At 41.2% G+C, this 20,772-nt stretch overlaps 1 protein-coding gene across 1 annotated transcript; it reads right to left on the bottom strand.

Annotated features, from left to right (window-relative positions):
* Window positions 1–1,535: 1,535 nt before the first annotated feature.
* optc (opticin) lies at window positions 1,536–19,761 on the bottom strand. The gene is made up of 7 exons (XM_084062259.1): window positions 19,679–19,761; window positions 12,846–13,073; window positions 12,134–12,305; window positions 11,706–11,864; window positions 11,167–11,369; window positions 5,528–5,623; window positions 1,536–3,953 (listed from the first exon to the last, which is right to left on the bottom strand). The coding sequence occupies exons 2-7, from the start codon at window positions 13,047–13,049 to the stop codon at window positions 3,780–3,782; spliced, it is 1,008 nt and encodes a 335-aa protein (XP_083918385.1). The 5' UTR covers window positions 13,050–13,073; window positions 19,679–19,761; the 3' UTR covers window positions 1,536–3,779.
* Between the last annotated feature and the right edge of the window lie 1,011 nt (window positions 19,762–20,772).

Here is a 20,772-nt window from a genome sequence, read left to right on the forward strand (position 1 = left end):
AGAAAGAAAGAAAGAAAGAAAGAAACATACACTATAGAAATATGATATAATTATATTAGATTGTACAACATTAACCAGTTAAACCCTAACTATACTTTGTTGACCGGAGTCCGCCGCAAAAAAATTACAAACTCATAATGACACATTGTAAGCTATTTTTGCCAATTGTTTGCCCCAGAATATTGCTTGTTTGCCGTTTAACGGCGGTTGGCAACAATCTTACTGGAGCATTACCGCCTCGAGGGAGCAGAATCTTCCGTGAAAACCAGGAACTGATAACATTGCTTCAGGCTAGCAGGAGTTGGTGGAGGTGGATGTTGTTTACACCCACCAGCCTTTCTTCTCCTACTCTCTTGCCTTTTCCTCTTGCCCATCTTTTCATGTTCTATTTACTCACAAACACTGCCTGCTGTGTCCCCACCATCATATATCACACATCCATACACACACATACACGCACACGCACACGCGCACACACGAAGATAAGGCAGAGAGGGAGAGGAGACTGGAGCGTTTTCACACATTTTTATTTGTCAGATGAGTCACAAGGAGCACCTCGAAGAGTGACAGAACTGATAGGAGTCAGACTGGAGGGGAGGAGGGCATGATGGAGAGAGTGACAGAAAGAGAGAGAGAGAGGGTGTGGTGAAATTAAGCAGAATGAATGGCAGGTTGCGTGTGGTGATTTTAAAAAAAGGAACAAGGGGAAAAATAGGGGAAATGGAGAGAATGGGTCAAATGGAGAGGAGGAGAGGGAGGGAGGGAGGAATAGGCTGTCAGTCGGATTTCTCAGACGTGCCACTTTACAAACCACAGGCGTCATCACCACCGGCCTTCATTTGCAATATTGTCCTCACATTTCTAATGTGAGAAGTACACGTCAAAATCTCAAAGCCCTCTCTCTCTCCATGTTGCTGGAGAATCTCTAGTCTATGTAAAACAATGCATTTTACGCGGGCTAACAAAGCTATGACGTGGGAGTGAAGGAGCTGTTCAGAGGGGTCCTTGAAGATAGCCTACATTAATTTAAGTTGAATGTATAGACCCCTTAACAGACTGATAGACGTCACACTGATAAGAACCAGTATGCACGCTAGCCAACACACAAGAGGAGGTTGAATGAACTGAAACCAGCGCACCCCGAAACAACAGTAATTGGGAATTGATTGCATGAAACAATCACCTGTGCGTCCAGTCTCAATGTTGGTAAACAAATAATTGGTATATAACATTAAGTACCCAAATTAAATATTATTATTTTTTTACAAATCAATTTCAACCTCCATTGTTGTCTCATAAAAGTGCTTTGATGCCAGATCTTGAGATATTTATCAGTCTGCTACCTCCACTGAGCTCAGTTTGAGTGAAATTAAGTCAATAAACGAAACATACAATACACTGTATCGTATGTATCGTTTATTGACTTAATTTAGCATGGGGTAAAAGGAATACTGTATCGGATACAGTATTCCTTTCCTTTTACCCCATGCTAACCTTTTGGTCACCATGAGCATCTGCACAATTGGTCAGAGCAGCAAGAATGGACAGACAACCCCACCATGTGGCAAGTAGGTAAATTTCAACATTCTGTTTTAATACTTCGTGTGCATGTTTACATTACTGTCTCAGTGTTCACTTAATGAAAAATAACAGCAGGTCAGACAAACATGTATAAATCTATGTTTCTTTATCCATCTGCTTGTTTTTCATCACGGGAATGCAATATCATAACAGACTTTAGAGACATTCAATTATTGTTTTAGGTGTAAATGTTAAAATCATATAACTTTATAACAACTAATGATAAAGGAAAACTGTGGATCAGGCACAAGCAACAGTTACTACTATTCAATATATATCGTGATTGACAGTAATACTTGTGCTATCCATAGGCACAGGTCTATCCTCAGGGTAACAGACAAGACACAGACAAAAATCAATAGTAGCTGTCACCCTTCAGGTCTGGTTGTCAGGATAACGGATCGCTGGCAGGTGAGAGTGCAGCGCTGCATGGGGATTGGTGTTATGTCAGTCTATCATTAATCTCTCAAGACAGATTCAGAGCTCCGCAGCTGAATCTGTAGGCAACTACTGTTACAACGTGTAGAGTTTGTTGTTAGTAGGAATGAAAAAAAAGACACATCACAGGAAGAGGAGGGCTGAAAGCGAGTGAACGGGCCGACATCTGGACTCTACATGCAATCGCGTGCGGTGCCCCCAAAGGCAAATTCAAAGCTTTTTTCTTTCTTTTTTTCCCTTTTTTTTGCCGATGGGTTGCCAGATTGGTCTAGCAGCAACAGCGGTTCCCAGCCTTTTCTGTATCATGGGCCCATTTCAAAATCTCGATAGCGTTCGCAGCCCACACATCTGACCATATATCACACGGCTGCCGTGTTAAGTGGTCAGATGGGTGGGCCACGTGCATTTTCAGAGCATTGTGTATTTTAATGATCAATCAATTAATTGTGGTCTGGCTTGGATCAATGGAACTAACATAGTAAGAATACTTTAAGTTCCTATTTATCGGTATCACAATGACATTTCCTTTCTAAGTTTTAACCAAAAAATACCATGACATGTTCTTTTATTTTATATTATGGTTATATTAGCATTAAAATACTTGTGTCTTGACAATTACTTGGGGGCCACTTTCAATATCCTCACAATATCCTCACCACAATATCATTTTGGGACACATTTTGATTTTCATTCAATAGTCTCTATTTAGAAAATTCCACACTTGATTTTCTTTTTTTTTTTGCAGTTTGAAGACTGGATCAAAGTTTGCATTTAATGGGTATCAGGAGCTGTCCACTTCATGTCAAGTTGGGCTGCACTGTGGTGGTTGCATGGTTGTCAGGTTAGATTAGAAGTGGTTCTGTTTGCAGCAGTGCCTGTCTAACCACTTTCAAACTGGCATCCCTATTTTGGACATGTCAATATAGGCAGGAAAAAGAAACGTTACAGATTTTAAATGTAAAAATTAGCATCTACAAGCTCACAAAACATCATGATGTGACACGTAGTGAGCTTTTTGTGGGATCACCTATTTTCACTCTGATATTTTTCATATTGGGCTTAAGTGGTTAAATTGAAAGATCATTTTAATAGATATAACGTAGCTTAGCATCTCTCAGACATCAGTTGACACCCTGTCACTTTTGACATTCATATTTCATAATCAATAGCCCCATGGGAACAATACATTCCAAAACCTTCCTGGGCTAACTATTATATCACTGATAAAAGTCAAGTGGTTCTGTTATTCCTGTGAAGTACATGACAATTGTATAACCAAGACCACATACCTCTCTGTACGTACCCCCATACATTAATCCATTAAGACCGGGAACGCATCTGTGTCATTTTAAGATTTCTTTGGCTTTTCAAAAATAGCAGATCTACACACTCATAGTGTGGCACTCGGTCCCGCACTATGAGCTTGTATATCTGCTATGTTTTAATAGCCAAAGAAATCTTAAAATTACACAGATGCGTTCCCAGATTGAATGGGTTAATGGTAAACCAAATTCAGCAAAATGTCTGTTAAACTCTTCCATGACTCTAGCTGATTCATTAACCAGCTTCATACTAATTGAACAAGAGAACAAAACAAAACAAAACAAAAAACTAAACAAAAGAAAAACCTTCATTCACAGCAATCTTCTCTTTAGTTCAGGTCTTAAGGTAAAGGTCAACATTTATTTTTCTCTTTTTAATTTTCCAGAATATATTTTCAGTTCTATCTCTACTTTATTGTGAGCTTGCTGAGGCTGTTCTCAGTGTCCTCCTCCTATAGGCAGACGCGGCAGGCAGATGTAAGCGCTGGCATACAGGTTGATATTCAGTGCAGGGTTGCCGTCCAGCCGGATGTCCTCTAGGTTGCGGCGTATGTAGTTACGGTTGTTCTGGTTGCAGAAGGTGTCAACGTGAAGACTCTGGATGTTGTTGCTCTGAGAGACAGAGACAGGGAGGGTGGGGGATGGTGTTATAGAAGCACATGGAGCGAGGAAAAAGAGAGTGGAGGGTGGTGTGTGTGTGTGTGTGTGTGTGTGTGTGTGTGTGTGTGTGTGTGTGTGCGCGTGTGCGTGTGCGTGTGTGTGTGTGTTGGGGGGGGGGGTTTGGTGCAAGGGCAGAGTGGCCAGCAGTTGCAGGGTGTTAGAAGGAGATAAAGGGGAAAAGAGATAGACAGACAGGGAGACAAGAAAGACAGAGCACTCAAAGGATCACGCTGGAAATAAGCTCTCATGCTTTTTTGTGTTTTATCCCTTTGAGAGATATGTACACATTATGTTCATGTATGATTTTTTGTCAATAAATACATCAATCAATCAAAAGTATAAATCAAATAAGGCAGGGGGAAGAAGGAGAGATGTACAGTACATGCATGAGGCATATACTGTAGAATGACACCAGATGCTTGATTTCCAGCCAAATATATTTTAACGTACTGTATGATTTTAGAATTAGAAAGGTTACTTCTCTTGGCCCCAGTATTCTTCTGGGCTCATAGGCCCAGAAGCCCACTGAATGATTATGTCTATGTCTATGCACGGCTGTACAGTATCCAGGCAACGAGTGCAACAGTTAATCAAACAAATTGATTTAATCGATAATAAAACATTATCGATCATCGATCATCTAAAAAACAAGAATAAATTTGACTTGACAGTCATATTATTAGCAGCTGCATGCATACTTTTACTCAAGTAAAACATTTGAGTACTTTTCCCACCACTGCATGTCATCACAGCTAAGAAGAACTTCTCCTCAGAGTTAAATCAACACTGAAGGGAGACACGATGTCTATTGTGATGAGCGTGTAGAACGTAACGCTCAGTAGAACGGCTGTTGTAAATCACAGATGATTAGTAGATTCTCCGCTGGCCGAGTTTTTATGACTTAATGACTTTATGACTCTCAGCCTCTCACTATGATTGCCTTCAGGAGGGGAGGTGCTGCGAGGGGAGGCGGGTGCTGCGAAGGACGGGCTGTCCATTGGCTTAAACGGGGAAGTGTCCCCCATTGGCTTAAAGTAGTGAAGGACAGCCAGGACAGCCAATGAACAAATACATGTCGAATACATGTCGCGTATGACCACGTCTGAGCCTGTTTCTAGAGCAGCTATGCAGCTGCTAAAAAAAGGATAATAATCATTTTAATTTTCATCATATGGTACCATTTTTCACAGTTCAGAAACCCGCCTACCAGTGAGTGACATCATTGATGGGTAATTCAAGCTAATACAAACTGCATGCTTTCTATTCCTGGAAAGTTAGCATGCTTTAATAGCTAACTTTCCAGACTTTAAAAGCCATTGTTCTCATATTAATACAAAATAAAATAAAAACAATTTAAATCTGGTTTGAAATGACCAAACGCGCCATGATGATGTCACTGGTAGGCAGGTTTCTGAATGGTCCACAGCCCTCATGAGTGAGGAGACAAAAATGAAATAGTAATCGAATGAATAATCCCTAAGAAAATAATCAATAGCTGCAGCCCTAATCCAGCAAAATGTTCATACCTGCAAGTGTAGCACCCGTAGGCTCTCTGGCAGTGGTACGGGAACATAATCCAGCTGATTGTTAGACAAATAGAGGAATTCCAGCTGGCTCATATCCTGTTCAAGGGACAATAAACACAAGAGGGTAAAATTCGTCAATACATCTACCAGCCAGAAGAGGGGGCTCTATCTCCATTTTATGTCTCCTCTCTACAGTGTCATGAAAGGGGAACTGGTGCTATAGAACTCTTCACATTAAGTCCTTAATGAAACAATATAACTATATATTTTTAAATGGGCTACATATTGTTAAATATTCTCGTATGGACCATATAAATAAAAGTATAAAAGTCTCCTTTATAGTTTCCTTGAATAACTTATGTGACATGCATTTGTTATAGTATCCATAAAAGCATCATCGGGTACTCCAGCAAAGTCACTGACTGTGAAGATGGAAGTAGAGAAATTGCAGCCTATACATAGAATCTACTGCATAGATTATTTAGAATCCAAAACATAAATCTAAATGCTTTAGATACAAAACACCGTAGCCTACATGTTCGCAAATGTATTTTAAATATGTTTTGGCGAACGGTATTTTCTATAATATTTTGTTGGGGCATTTTTTTGTACACTTTGAAACATAGTGTGACATATTCCCTGTTTAAGAATAGAGTAGGCTACAGTGACTTATCATGTGATAAGAATGAGTCATAGCCTAGATGATGTTGAGTCCCCTCGTCTTTCTCAATTTCTAGTCTATTTCTGCTTAATTGAATGTTCTTTCAGTGCTTTCCCTGCTTTCCAAGAACATGACAGTCCTCCTTGTTTCTGGAATAGAAACCATCATAATGATTCAGAAGAGGCACACATTGCTAGTCTTAGACCGGAGGGTATGTAGAGACTTTAACTGGATTTCCATAGAAAGTAAAATCCCCAGTGTTAATTCAAATCTGAGTGTGTGAAAATGCACATAAATAGACCTATAACATTCTTACAGTCTCAGATAGACATGCTCTGTAAGATTTACGCTGTAACACATTTTTTCCTCTCTCTCTCTCTCTCTCTCTCTCTCTCTCTCTCTCTCTCTCTCTCTCTCCCAAAATTTCACACACATCCACACAAGTGCTCACGTTACATTTGGACATAATTCTGTCATACACTTGGCAGAAAAAAAAACTAGTGCTGTAAAGCCGACAATGACAGCAACAGGCTAGATGAAGACAAATGTCCAGAATAACCAGATCCCTACAGTATAATAAATATTGTTTGTATATGTGGTGAAATATTACTAAGCACCATACAGGCCCATCAAACGTACTGGAGTTGTGCCAAGGTGTGGTTTTACTTAAAGGAGTAGTTCACCCAAAAAATGACTTATTTTCTATCAATTACACAACCCATGAAGCATTGAATTTGTGGAGATATTTTTGTTTTCATTGCATTCCTAAGCCAATGATTTGATTTCCCGTGGAAAGATGCTAATGAATTCCGTAGGAGACTCAAAGGAGTCTCTTTGAGTCTCCTACCGGAAATACACCGGGTCATCAAATTATTGTCTCAGGAATGCATCAAAATTATCCATGTATTCTAGGCTTCATGGGGTGTGTAATTGATAGAAAATAAGTCATATTTTGGGTGAACTATTCCTTTAAGTAAAAGTAGCAATACCACAATATAAAAATACTGTTGCAAGTAAAAGTCATGTATTAAAAATTTGACCTGAGTAAAAGTATAAAGGCATTGGCATCAAAATGTACTTATACTAATAAAGTAAAGTACTCATCATTTTTCAAGTATTTTGAAAATAGCTGAGCTTGTAGATCAGCTATTTTCAGGTATTAGAAAAAAAAAATAGGGCTCAAGTAGTTAATACATGTTTTGTAATGATAATCTAAATCTGCAAACTAAACTAGTAACTAAAGCTGTACACCACATGGCTTTCTTATTTAATGCATATAGTTTATGAAGTGAGACCTGCAAAACCTGTTTAATTATTGTATTAAAAGCTGTATTTATTAAGCACAGTTAATTTACTTCTGACCATACTCTGTATTTTCCTATAAAGTTAAACTGCTGTCTGAGATTCCTCAGGCCTGACTTCTTGAAAGCTTCGAAAACAGAAAACTCGCTAGTGTAGAGCCCTGAGGTACCTAGTATAGGGTTTAAGTGTTTAATGATTCAGTGATGTTTAAAGGGGAGCTGTCACAAAGCTCCAAAAGTTGGCATGTCAGTCCATCAGGAGCTCTGTTGTGTTAGCATCTTTCCACATATCCTGTGCCAGGTATACTTGGCAGCAGTGGTGGGAAGTACTAACCACATTTACTCTACTTAAGTACAGTTTTGAGGTACTTTTACTTTACTTGAGTATTTCTATTTTCAATACTTTATACTCTTATACTCCACTACATCTCAGAGGCAAATATTGTACTTTTTACTGAACTATAGTTATTTGACAATCATATTTTAATATATATATATATATATATATATATATATATATATATATATATATATATATATATATATATATATATATATATATATATACACATATATATATAAATATAATTTATATATTTTTCTCATATTGTTTTTGGATTCTTTGTGGGCGTATCATCTTATGGAGTGTTTCATCTCTCCCCATCCATTTATTAAGGAATAACATTTTAATTGTTCTCCTAAATGTTCTCCTAAATGTTTCAACTTAGGAATGTGCTCCTTGGGGAAAAGTAAGCAGTAAGCCCTGCTATGCCAGGGTTAATTGATCTGTAGGTGTTTTCAGTTGGCTCGGGGCTAAACACACAACACCAGAGAGAATGCCAGCAGAGAGAGAGAGTTGGCTCAGTGGTGCAAAGTTATAAAGGACACTTGCCACAGACAGACAGTATGAAAACGGCGCCATGGTAATAGTACAACCCATTGTTCCGAAGTACCATTGGTCAAATAGCCCTAAGCCGAACCCCATTTGTCTGACTATTGGGCCGTCGGACTAACGAACCGTCAGACTAATGGACAGCCCCCATGAAAATGACATAGGCTGCCGTAAATATACCACTGCACTGGCAACCCCAAAATGCTTCCATTACATATTATTCAGATAGACTACGGTGAATCTCATACAAACACAGGAGGATTTGCGACCCTACACACATACAGCCTGGATAATAATATCAATGGTTTGTCTTTTCATACAGTCCAGATTGTGGCCAGTGACTCAAAGCCCTGTCCCTGCAGGACACTGCAAAAGCTAGGAACCTGAGGAGTTTGCTGTCCTTGACCTGGTCCCTGAAGAAGATGTGATAATGCATGAAGTCCAGGAACTGGGAACATCCTCTCCAGTGACGTAACAAGCCAACACTGGGCAACCCCCAACAACGCACAGCCCATCTTGCTTAACCAGAATGAGGGAAAACAAAATCTGGTGTCACTGCACCACAACGAGATGAAAAACATTAGGCTAATGGTGATGCTGCACCACAGAGCAGATGAAAAACATTATTGGTGATGCCTCACCACACAACGATGAAAAACAGTGCTTATGACAATGCACCCGACAACAGATTGAAAACCTTATTGGTGACAGCACAGGTCCCTTTGAGCTCCTCGGATAACTTTGAATCCTCTTCAATTTAGAAAAAGAATGTTCAGCAGATGCCACTGGAACCCATGCAGACTTCAAATAAATTGGCAGTGATGCGGTTGTTCTGAACAATCAGTATATTTGTTAGCAATTGGACTGTTTTCACATTTGAATTCGTTTTTCTTAACCACCCATGTAATGACAATAGTTGCATCGGACATGCAAAGGTTATTATGTCATCTTTGTAAATATCCACCAGTTGGGTTTCTTGCAGGACAAGTTTGTCGTCTGTATCTCCTTTCTTTTAGAAGGAACTCAAAAGATTTTAAAGCTTGGCTTTCTCTTTCGGGTTGCTTCTCTTCATTTGCACTTCTATGTTTGAACATCTTCATTTTCTCCCTCACTAGTTAAGCAGCATAAGGTACTGTTTTGTCATACAGGATGCATATTAGTTTCCGCCTGTCTTCTGGTGTCACCAGCAACCACTGCTCTTAGCAAGTGTCTTGCTCGAAAATATGTTGTGACATAATAGAGAATCAAGTTAACCCTAACCCATTAAGACCGGGAAAGCATCTGTCATTTTAGATTTTAACCACTTTAACCATTACGTTATACTTTGGCTATTCAAAAATAGCAGATATACAAGCTTTGAGTTACAAGCAAACATTTGAAACTGAAATCTTTGCTTCTGGGGGATTCTACAAATGTCTTCTTTGAAAAAACTTATCTTGCTATAATCAGCAGTTCTCAAACTTTTCCATGTCAAGGGCCCCCCAAAATTATATGTATTTGGCCGCGGACCCCCATCTCAAAATATGCTGTTCCAGGGACCCTCCCCCCATAGAAGCAAAGATTTAAGTAAAAAAAAATGTTTACTTTAAAAATATAGTATATCTGCTTTTGTGAATAGCCAAAGTATAAAATAATGGTTAAAGTGGTTACACAGATGCGTTCCCGGTTTTAATGGGTTCACTTCAAGGGCCCATTTACAGTGTTAAGCAGCCCGTGCTGTTTTGTTGTTTGTTTGTTTGTTTTTTCTGACGGCATGGGGGAGGCCCCAACTGTCACGGGCCCCAGTGCAACAGCATTGCATGCATTACATCGCTGCAGCAGCAATCACCATATGGGGGGGGGGGGGGTTGTATCATTTGTGTATACAAGCCTGAGAGCAGCAATTAATTGTGAGTGATGCCCTAATATGAACTTCTCGTTCTGATTAGGGCCCCGGGTGTGTAATCCATCTCCATTGTTCCGTTGGGACACGACCAGTTGAAAAGGAGATTGGAGAGGAGGGGAGAGGAGAGCGATCAGTGCAGTGTATGCTGATGGGACTGGAGTGCTGGAGAGGATCATTGATTGTGCTTGTACAGGGTCAGACTGGGAACAAAAATCAGCCCAGGAATTTAAATGATTATATCATTTTCATGTCTCTTTCCCTCTCACTCCATATTTCTCCAAAGGACATGGAGCATTACTTGTGTAGATCCCATAAGCTGGACTGACAGCTTGACTTTGGCACATTAAGCCTACCATTTGTCCATGTTGGAATATAAGACACATGTTGGCTGAACAAGGGATATCAAAACATATGGATTTCACTGTTTATGTTAGCACCACAGAGCCCTGTATGAGTGCAGAGCCACAACTGAAAGCCATCCAAAAGAGCCAATGTCTATTCCAGTCAGATGCTTTCCTTAATGCTTCACCGTACAAGGCTCCAAACACGATAAAGAAATCACAGTAGGCTAGTTTTCACCTAACGAAAGACACACAAATGAATGCTGTTGGCAGAGAGGGTTTAAAAAAGCACTTCACACACTAGCCACTACACTATCACACTATCATTACCTGAAGTGATATTGCAGCTATATGTGTCATGTAATATTTTAACGTGGAGTACAGTGATATGAACCCTTTGTTAATCTCCCTGAATCCCATATAGACGCCACCTTCTTTCATCCAGGGTTGCCCCCCCCCCCTCCCCACCCAGCTAGCTATTTATGACTAAGTGTATAGGGCTTAAATGGTTGATAATATTTTATCTCCCGTGTTTTCTTTTTCATATCACAGTATTTACCTTGAACCCCTCGGGATGTATACCACCACTGATCAGCCTGTTGTTGCGTACATCAATGAATGTCATGGTGATTGGCAGTTCCGGTAGGGCCTGCAGGTTGTTATCAGCCAATAGTATTTCCTGGAGCTGTGGCAGGGGACGGAACACATCCTCGTCTATTTCTGAAATCTGATTCCCAGTCAGATCAATGCGTTTCAAATTATCTGAAAGCAGAGAGAATAAAATATTTTTTGTATTGTTCATTGATTACGATGTTCTTGCCAGACACAAGATCACTAAACCAAAGCCAGTGGTTCTCGCCTGCCATTTTGGTTGGCTATATTGACAGACTAGGCTATATTGCAAGGGTAATTGCATTCACCTACAGTAGTATCCTCTAAAATGGTTCCTGACTAGATGGTAAAAATAAAACAAAATTAGTGTGGAGATGAGATCCACAACTTTAAAAGACTGCTGTCTAATGTTGCATTCACACTGGCAGCCACAAAGCTACAGGTTTTCATATATACAGTATGTGGCTTAAGCGGATAAGGTCTTACTGAGGTTGATGAAGTCTGTGTTCTTGATGTGTCGGATCTTGTTGAAGCGTGCGTAGAAATGGGTGGTGTCTTTGGGCAGGGGAGGGACCTGCTCCAGATCGTTGTCATCACAGTACACACTGCCCCTCACACACACACATAGCAGACATGCAGGCATACCTGTGTGTGCACACACACATACACACACTGAATAAAAATCTATGGAAACGGTGCATAAACTTGTCTCTAAAGGTCACTGAACTCGCGACTCAAAAAACTCACTAACACGCTATGCTGCAAATGCTCTCTCTCTCTCTCTCTCACACACACATGCACACGCACACGCACACGCACACACACACACACACACACACACACACACACACACACACACACACACACACACACACACACACACACACACAGAGAGAGCCCTTGTTCTGACTCACCTAGGCCAGTTTCGGGGCCAAAAAGACCCGGTCCCTTGAAGTCCAAGGTGACAGGTGCAGGAGGCAGGGTGGGGCGGGGAGGAAGGGTCACCTCTTCCTCGTAATCATCAGGGATCTCGTCAGCCGGTGGGATCATCTCGGGTGCAGGTGGCTCCACTGTACCCACCTCGATCTGCTCTTCCCCGGGAAGGCGCACACGGTTACAGTTCTTTATTAGGCTTTTCTTTCCCATATATCAGTGGTTTTCAACCCTTTTCATGTTAAGGGCCATTATTTATTCCGAATTTGAGCCACAGACCACCGTTTGATGAGATTTAGCCTCTCAGACCCAAGACTTAGAATATTTTGTTATCGTTGGATACAATTCCATGCTGTATTGATGTTGGTACCATAGGAGAGATAACAGGCAAACGTTGATCAAAATAACAATTCTTTAATTAAGTAATGCAGATGTTTAACAATAATGAAAATGAAACCAAACGCTCTAAAGAGTTAAAGATCTATAAGGGTCCATTTGGTTACCAACTCCCCATCATTTAGCTGGGGACCACCTGGAACCCCCTCAAGGCCCCGGACCACTGGTTGAGAACCACTGCCATATATGACTGTAGATACATCCTTTATTGATATTTTGCACAATAGATTGTGCAGTATATTTGACCTGTTGTACATTTGACCCTGTATTATTTTCCTGTACTCCCCCCTATCTCACCTCTTGATCCAGATCATCGTAGTCATAGCTTTCTCCATAGTTGTTGAGGTCTAGGTTCTCCCAGTCCGTCTCTCCATTTAGGTCATAGTTCTCCAGGTCAAGGGCCTCATCATCAGACCCTGGATCTCCTTGAGGAGCCCCTATGCTGGGGTAAGGGCTCAGACAGAACAACGCCAGAGTGACAGTGACAGACTGCAGCAACATCGTCTGGTCAGTTATGGGAATGACCTGCAGGGAGCAGAGAAATGTTGTGTTGTTGTTCATTTTTAGACTTGACAACCCAACTTTAGAAAAGGTGATATTTTTGTACCAAATGGTGCTCACTCAGTGCTTTATTTTACTTGAATGAAGACATATTTGAACCCCTAGAAGGCTATAATTCATTGGACAGTAGAATATCTAACTATCATAGTTCTACGTTAGCATTTTTTATTATTTGTATGTGTAAACAGACCATGCTACCACATTTTGACTTGTCGCTGCATGGCGGCGTAACGCGCTACAAACGATAAATTTTGTTTGATCATTTTCACTCCCGTTCTCTCTCCCCTTCCTGCTCCTGTTCGTAAATGGAAGAAAACATAATTATTATTGCCGACCGTTACCCAGTTCCCTGTGATATTTACGCCTAACCCTTTCTAGTTCTCTTTTATGTAGTTTGGCTTGAGCAACACTTCAGTGGCCACTCTGCAGCAATGTAGCTGGCCATGCGGCTGGTCGTTTTGTAGCTTTTATTGCCGCAAGTGTGAACACGTGGAGGAGGTCCAATTAGCCAATACTGTTAATAATAATAATAATAATAATCAAGAAACAGGTCATAACTACATAGCTTAGGTATTTGGGGGCTCCTCCAGGATCAGCAACCGGCGTTGTTTTTGGGCGGTGCAACCCCCCCAACCCTGCGCTGTGATTGGCCACAATTGTACCCCCCTAACCCTGCACCGTGATTGGCCACCACTGTACACTGGTTGACTCTATTCAGGACTGTGATTGGCTAGTGAAACACATGACACATGTGCAGTCCTATAAATAGGACTGTGCACTTAAAAAAACACATTTATGGTTTTTGGGCGGTGCAACCGCCCCTATATGTGAGGTTTGGACCCCCACCCATTGCACCCCCCCAACCCTGCGCTGTGATTGGCCACCATTGTACCCCCCTAACCCTGCACCGTGATTGGCCACCATTGTACACTGGTTGACTCTATTCAGGACTGTGATTGGCTAGTGAAACACATGACACATGTGAAGTCCTATAAATAGGACTGTCCACTTAAAAAAAACACATTTATGTTTTTTTTTAAGTGAATCACCCACTGTGATGACCACTGTGACCACACCGCCCACTTCACACTGAGTGTGATTTTTTTTAAGTGAATCACCCACTGTGATGACCACTGTGACCACACCGCCCACTTCACACTGGGTGTGATTTTTATTGGTGTTTGGATGGTAAAATGGGACTGTTTGATTTAAAGCATTTTTTGAGCAATCCAACCATCATAGGCTTAAAACACAAAATGACTAGTTAGTCTACAAATGCCATAGCCTGATTATTAGACTGAAGCAGAGAAGCAGTTCACTCAGTGGAGTGGGCGGAGTCTATGGTCTGGAGCCAGGCTACAAATACCATGCATTCAGCAGCTTTCGGCCTCCACTTGAGGAGCAGCTCTTGCGCCTGTCCCACTTCTTGACTTGAAGTTGAAGTTAATTAAGTAGTGACCACTCTTCATTTAGGCCTAATGGCTAAACTGAATTCAGAGAGTAAATTTAATATGGAAGATGGCGCCGTTGGGAGGGGGGCAACGTGTTGGGATCTCAGCAAATAGTGTGTGTTATGGAGCACGCCCCGCCCCCCTCCCCTCCCCCAACAGTGCATGTATTCGTATATCTTTGTGGAAATAAAATCTCTTGAATCTTGAATCTAGTAAGCTTCCCTCCTTATATATATTTTTATAGTCACCTCCCCTTTCCCCCAATCTACCAGAATGTCAAGGTTACAGGAAAATTGTGGTTTGCATAATGACATGCAATCGCATATAATCCATGTTTTTTTAATCGGCTGGCAGCTTTCTGTTAAGAGATACGTTTGCAATGATCGATGGTTTGCTTATTAGACTAATGTTTCTTAGTTGTTTATAGAAACTGTCTTTCATTGCAGCAAACAGCTCACAAAAGCACCTCATACAGACCAACTCAACATGCACAGGAAAATGGGAAAGGGGATGCTTACAACTACACAACTTGGTCAGGGATTCATGAATGCCAAGGAAACATACATGCCATTATGTAATTTTATCCATTTGATCATCATTAGCTCATTAGCTGATTAGCTAGCCTAAACGCTAGGAAGGGGGATTGGCGTGGTTCGATTTGTCAAACAAAGCTGAGGGGGGTGACACAAACATAAATATTAATCATGATTAAAGGGATATTCCACCACGCCTCAAGCAGAAATCAGGCTCATCCGGTGTGTCTCAGGAGCGGACAAATATAACTGAATAAAGAAGCAACACGGACGATTGGAGCCTTTTTATTTTAATAACAGGGTGCAAAGCACAGACGAAAAACACATCGTTTCGATGTCCTACCCTGACCTGACGAAGATGTAACCTGACATCGAAACGCTGTTGTTTTTTTCTGTGCTTTGCATCCTGCTATTAAAATAAAAAGGCTCCAATCGCCCGAGTTGCTCCTGCGCCTTCTTTATTCATAAATATTAATCATATTAGAAAGGAAATTCATTTTATTTAATTCAGTCTGACGGAAGCATATCCCCACTGGCAATAAAAAAAAAAGAAGGATCAGAAGGGGGATATCTAAGAGCCCCCCCAGGAAATCGAACTCTGTGGATAGGAAATGGGTGTTGTTCTGTGTTTGTAGAGACCATGTGGTTTTTACAACTATGTGGACTCGGTCTTTTCCTCTCCCCATTTGACATTCAAATGTAGCTCTAAACATTACTTGCTTCGTTCAGCTAAATTATTTGCACGAGTAACTCTTAACTGAAAACAGCTGTATTGTCTTGTAACAAACAGACACAAACATGCACTTCCACAGCTGCAGTCTCGTACATGCACAAACATACACACACACACACGCGCGCACGCACGCGCGCGCGCACGCACGCACGCACGCACGCACGCACGCACGCACGCACGCACGCGCACACACACACACACACACACACACACACACACACACACACACACACACACACACACACACACACACACACACACACACACACACACACACACACACACACACACACACACACTGTATTTCCAAGAAACAATAAAATTGTCTTGTTTTGTCACTGTGCCCATAATACAATGGCAGTGCGCCCTACTGCATTTTGCAGGAAGATTGCAGATGCAGATATATATTGAGAAACCACCTGTCTGAAGGGGAAGTTTCTCACACAAGTTCAGCCAAAACATGCTCTTCAAAGACGTGTGTCAGAAGGACTTCCACATGCACAACTTTCAAGTTGACATTGCAGTACCATATACGTCTAAAGAAAGAAAAGAAAGATCACCTGTGAAAAGCATACTGTAATCAGTTGTCTAAGACTTGTCTTAAAACTTTGTCAGAAGAAAAGAAAAAAGACAGTGCCTAAGCTGAGAGAATGCCTCAGAGGCAGATATCACCACAGCAGCAGCAAGCAGTGCTCTCTGAGGAAGAGGGTGCCACAGGGGGGGCTGAAAAGGAAGGCCTCCAGCCCACAGTGTGCACGACCACTTCCCAGGAGGCAACTTGTTCCAACCTGGCCAGAATGTTTGAATCCTGCAGGCACTTCCAGATGGTGAAGGAGAGGGAGCCGGAGAAGGAGCGACTGCAGCAGAAGCTCAGCGTCCTAAACCATCATATCACCCAGCGCCGGTTCAACAGTGAGGCAGCCAGGGCGCAGCCGAGGCCGCCTGCTGGGGCGTTGAGGACTATAGGTGGCAGCAACAGGGCAGCAGCAGGGTCGGCAGCAGCACCGGTGCCAGTAGGAGAACCAAGCGGGTGGGTAGAAGGACGGCTACACCCTGTTTTCCAGAATCACCATGTGGTTCATGGCAATGCAGCCATTAAACTTTGTGGTCCATTTCAAGTGTCAGAACCGTTCAGGGGCCTTCCTTTCCTGGACACCACAGGGGGCGTCTTCATAAGAGGGGGGGGGGGGGTGTCACGGGAATGTTTGGGGCCCCAGAAAGTAATATGATTTTGATGTTAAAAGATTAGGTAATTTTCTAAAATAACTCATGGGCCTTAGTTAGTTGTTAATTGTTTGTCCCATCTGTTATAAAAGGGAGGCATCAGGTGAAGACCTTGTGTGAGCTTAGGCTACAGGCTACGTAACAACACCAAGGGAGACCTGCCAGGGCCTTCATTGAAGGCATAGCCTGATTTTCAGTCATCTTAAGTTCTTGGTTTGTTGTATTTTCTTAGTTAGCTTTCAAGTGCTCACTTCCTTTCCCTACATTTTTGGAACGTTATTTTTGGCCATGTTCATTTTTTGTCAAGTTTGTTGTCTCGTCTTTGCCTAGGCACACTGTTAATAATGCACTGGCTTTTATTGCTGACTGTTAAGGTAAATACATACCAAAAAACCCTGCATTCCTGGACTGGTCCGATTTTTGGAGCCTTGGCCGGGCAACTTTACACTCACATTCACATACCCTGTACAGCTTTGAGGTGCAGTGGGTAGTGTAAATGTTGGCCATGACTGAGCTGGTTAGTGAATTAGTATACGTATACTACTGTAGATGCCAAACTGCACTGCCTGGCTTTTCTCTCTCACATGTGTTCTGACACACAATAGCATTAAACACCTGCAAACATTCCCACACGTTCACATTCGTACACAGTACATGAAAAATGCACTCATACTTCAGCCTGCTTATTATTGTTGTCTACAGTACCTGTGATTATGCACGATCATGTTCCTGGCTTTTGTTATTTGCCTGTCAACTGGTGTGTAATGTTACTTATTAATAAGTCATAAAAAATAAGAAATTGGGGGAAAATGTAATGGCCTACATTCTGTGTCAACCTTCATTATAATTATCTAATAATCATCTACAACTGGAGATAAGCTATCCAAGCTATGCAAGCAAGGCTGAATGTGAAGTGCCTGCCTGTGGTCACAAGTGGTTATACTAGACTTTGAACTATTATAATGCATTATAGAATCGACTTTTAAGTGTTACAGTTTTTTCCCCCCATAGTAATATGATTAACACCACAACATTTTTAAAGAAAGTGTCTATGGCCATTGTGTAGATTCTGTAGAAGGACAAACTGAGACCAAATAATATTACCCCACACAAAATTTGCCTATGACTTTGCTCAGAAAACTCAGTGTAAATTAAGACGTTACAGCTTTGAGAAAGAAGAGCTTATGCTCTCATATGCATATTGCTTGGTTGTCTGCAGAGTTTCTTTCTAAATGGCTAAAATTAATTCAAGGTTACAACAGCCAGAGTCTGTGTTGTTATTACATTATGTCTTCATATAATGTCTTCACATATAATGTACATAATACAAAAAAAGACACGAGCTCCAATAAAATGTTATTTGTTCATTATAAATGAATGGCACTTCAGCTCTGTCGGCCTTCATCAGGTGAGACTGGCTGTCTACTGTATATACCATAATGTATAATTCATCAAAAATATATATTTTTAAAGGAGCTGGTTGGTGCCTTTTTCTGTAAATGACCACACATCCCAGACTACTGAATTTGAAACATCCTACAACATTTCTTCCAACATAGACAAGACATTCTGTGGTGTTTGCTTAGCTCTTCAGATCAGTTGGGGGGCAGGGTCCTATAGCCCCTGTTACTGGGCCAAAGGAACAATTGTTGGTTTTTCGGTAAGAATGACAGTGGAATGTTTGCTGTTAAAGATGACATGAGTGTGTGACTTTGGGTTCTACACTACCAGTGGTATTTCTCTATAATGGAGTAGGCCAACAAGAGCCCGGAATTAGGACTCTTGAAAGCTGCTTTCAGGTCTGGGCTTTGTGACGACCTACACTGGATATTAATGACATCTGCAATGTTCATTAATGTTTCATTCCATTGATACAAATATGCACGTCCTCAGCACCTGTATCTGTACGTCTGAAGCCGTGTGATACTGTAAGTGCAAATGTCTTCAAGGCACAAGCCTACTTTCTCCATAACTAAATTATTCAAAGGAAAGCCTCTATAGTTATTCACCACCACAACGTATAATACATGAGCTAAAGCTTTATTGCAAGGTTTTGCTTTCATTGTGTGAACGGTCCAGTGTTCTAACATAAGCCCTTTGCATAGAGAATGATTTTGTAATTCTAGTAGGCTAATGGTGTCCAGTGCCAACAATACAAGTATTTGAATACTGTGTCATTGGAATGAATGCAGGTAAGATTGTCAAGGCATCTATGTATGTTTGTGTGTAATTTAATGTTACTGTTTTTTATTATGGTAATTCTCTTCTTGTATTTATTCTGTTGCATATTGCTCACAGGACAATGCATAACTATGTACAACAATATTTACTTCATACTCTCAATGTCTAATCTCTGTAATTCAGGGGTAAGAGATACACTTTATTATCCCAAAGGGATAAAGCGACAGTAATCACAAAAAACAGCAACAACATGAGAAGCATTTGACCCATGCAGTGCCAGACTGTTTCTTGACCTTCTTCACATAAAAACATCTTAAACATAACATAGACATCTGAATATAACATTGACAACATGACGTCTGTCATAAAAGCCCACAGTCCATATATCCGGGTCGTTTTCAACTCCAAAAAGCATGTGCTAAACATCCATCATGACACGGTACTTACTGAATTTCTGTGTAATGTCTCAGGTGTCCTAGTGGTGTTCCTTTCCCTGCTGTTCTGCTTTCAGCTCTTTTTTTTTCAGGAAGTTCTGAGACTGGCCTCAGAGGAGGAATGAACCCCTGCAGCACTTCTACACTTCATAGAGAAGGAGGTCATTTCGAGAGGGAGGGGGTGAGAGGGGAGGTTAAGAAGGGCAATGAGAAAAGGAAAGGGTGGGGGTTGGGGGGTACAGGTCATTTCAGTTGACGTGTACTCAGCTGTTGCATGTGCACACAGTAATGTAGATGCTAAGAAGACAGAGAGAGAGAGAGAGAGAGAGAACATTTATGCAATGCTGGTGAGACAACAAAACCCCAGATGGAGGGGAACTTTGCTTTATCAGACAGCTTTCCTTAATAACAGAGTGCTGGTTTGTTTCTGTTTACTGCGCTATTCAGTGGTCGTCTCCCATAATTAGTCTCCGTAGCTGAATACGGTTTGCTGTTGAATTAATAATACATTTGAAGAAAGAGTAGTTATCGCTCCCCAAAAAAGGTGACACAAACTGGGACTTTAGGAAAATATGTTTTGTTTTTTGGGCACTTCTTCATAAGTAGCTGTACAGTGGGGTTATGTACAGCGAACCAGTCATTGGAAAATAAACCCAGACTCAATGTTGCAGGACCTGCATACATTCCTATATCACCACGATATGAAGATGATGCCATCAATATGACTTCATAGACTGGCCTCCAAGTGCTATGATAATGCAGTACGCATTACGTACTCTCACAACGACTCCTCGCTATTTGAGTCGCATACTGACAGATCGTCACATAAATCATCACATCCTCAACAAAACATGCAACGTATTGCCATGTCAAAAACGCATGACGCATTGTCCCGACTCATCAGACGTTTGACGCAAAGGGTGTGAGTGTTGTGTGGGAAGGTGATGGTGGGTAAGCATGGCTTGTGAATGCTTTTTTTATTTGTTATTTTCTTTATTAAGGTTCTGGCAACAGATATGGGCTATTGTATGCTTCCATATATGTATTTTATGTATTTTCTCAAATATATTCCTATGCAAGACTACATATGGCTGTGCTATAAATATT

The sequence above is a fragment of the Gymnoscopelus microlampas genome, assembly GCF_963454915.1.
Source record: "Gymnoscopelus microlampas genome assembly, chromosome: 7".
NCBI lineage: Eukaryota > Metazoa > Chordata > Actinopteri > Myctophiformes > Myctophidae > Gymnoscopelus > Gymnoscopelus microlampas.

Coding starts and splice junctions, on each gene's coding strand:
- optc (XM_084062259.1), bottom strand. CDS start 13,049: ATGTTGCTGCAGTCTGTCACTGTCACTCTGGCGTTGTTCTGTCTGAGC. Junction 12,306..12,845: donor ACGATGATCTGGATCAAGAG/GTGAGATAGGGG, acceptor GGGGAAGAGCAG/ATCGAGGTGGGTACAGTGGA. Junction 3,954..5,527: donor TACGGGTGCTACACTTGCAG/GTATGAACATTT, acceptor TCTGTCTCTCAG/AGCAACAACATCCAGAGTCT.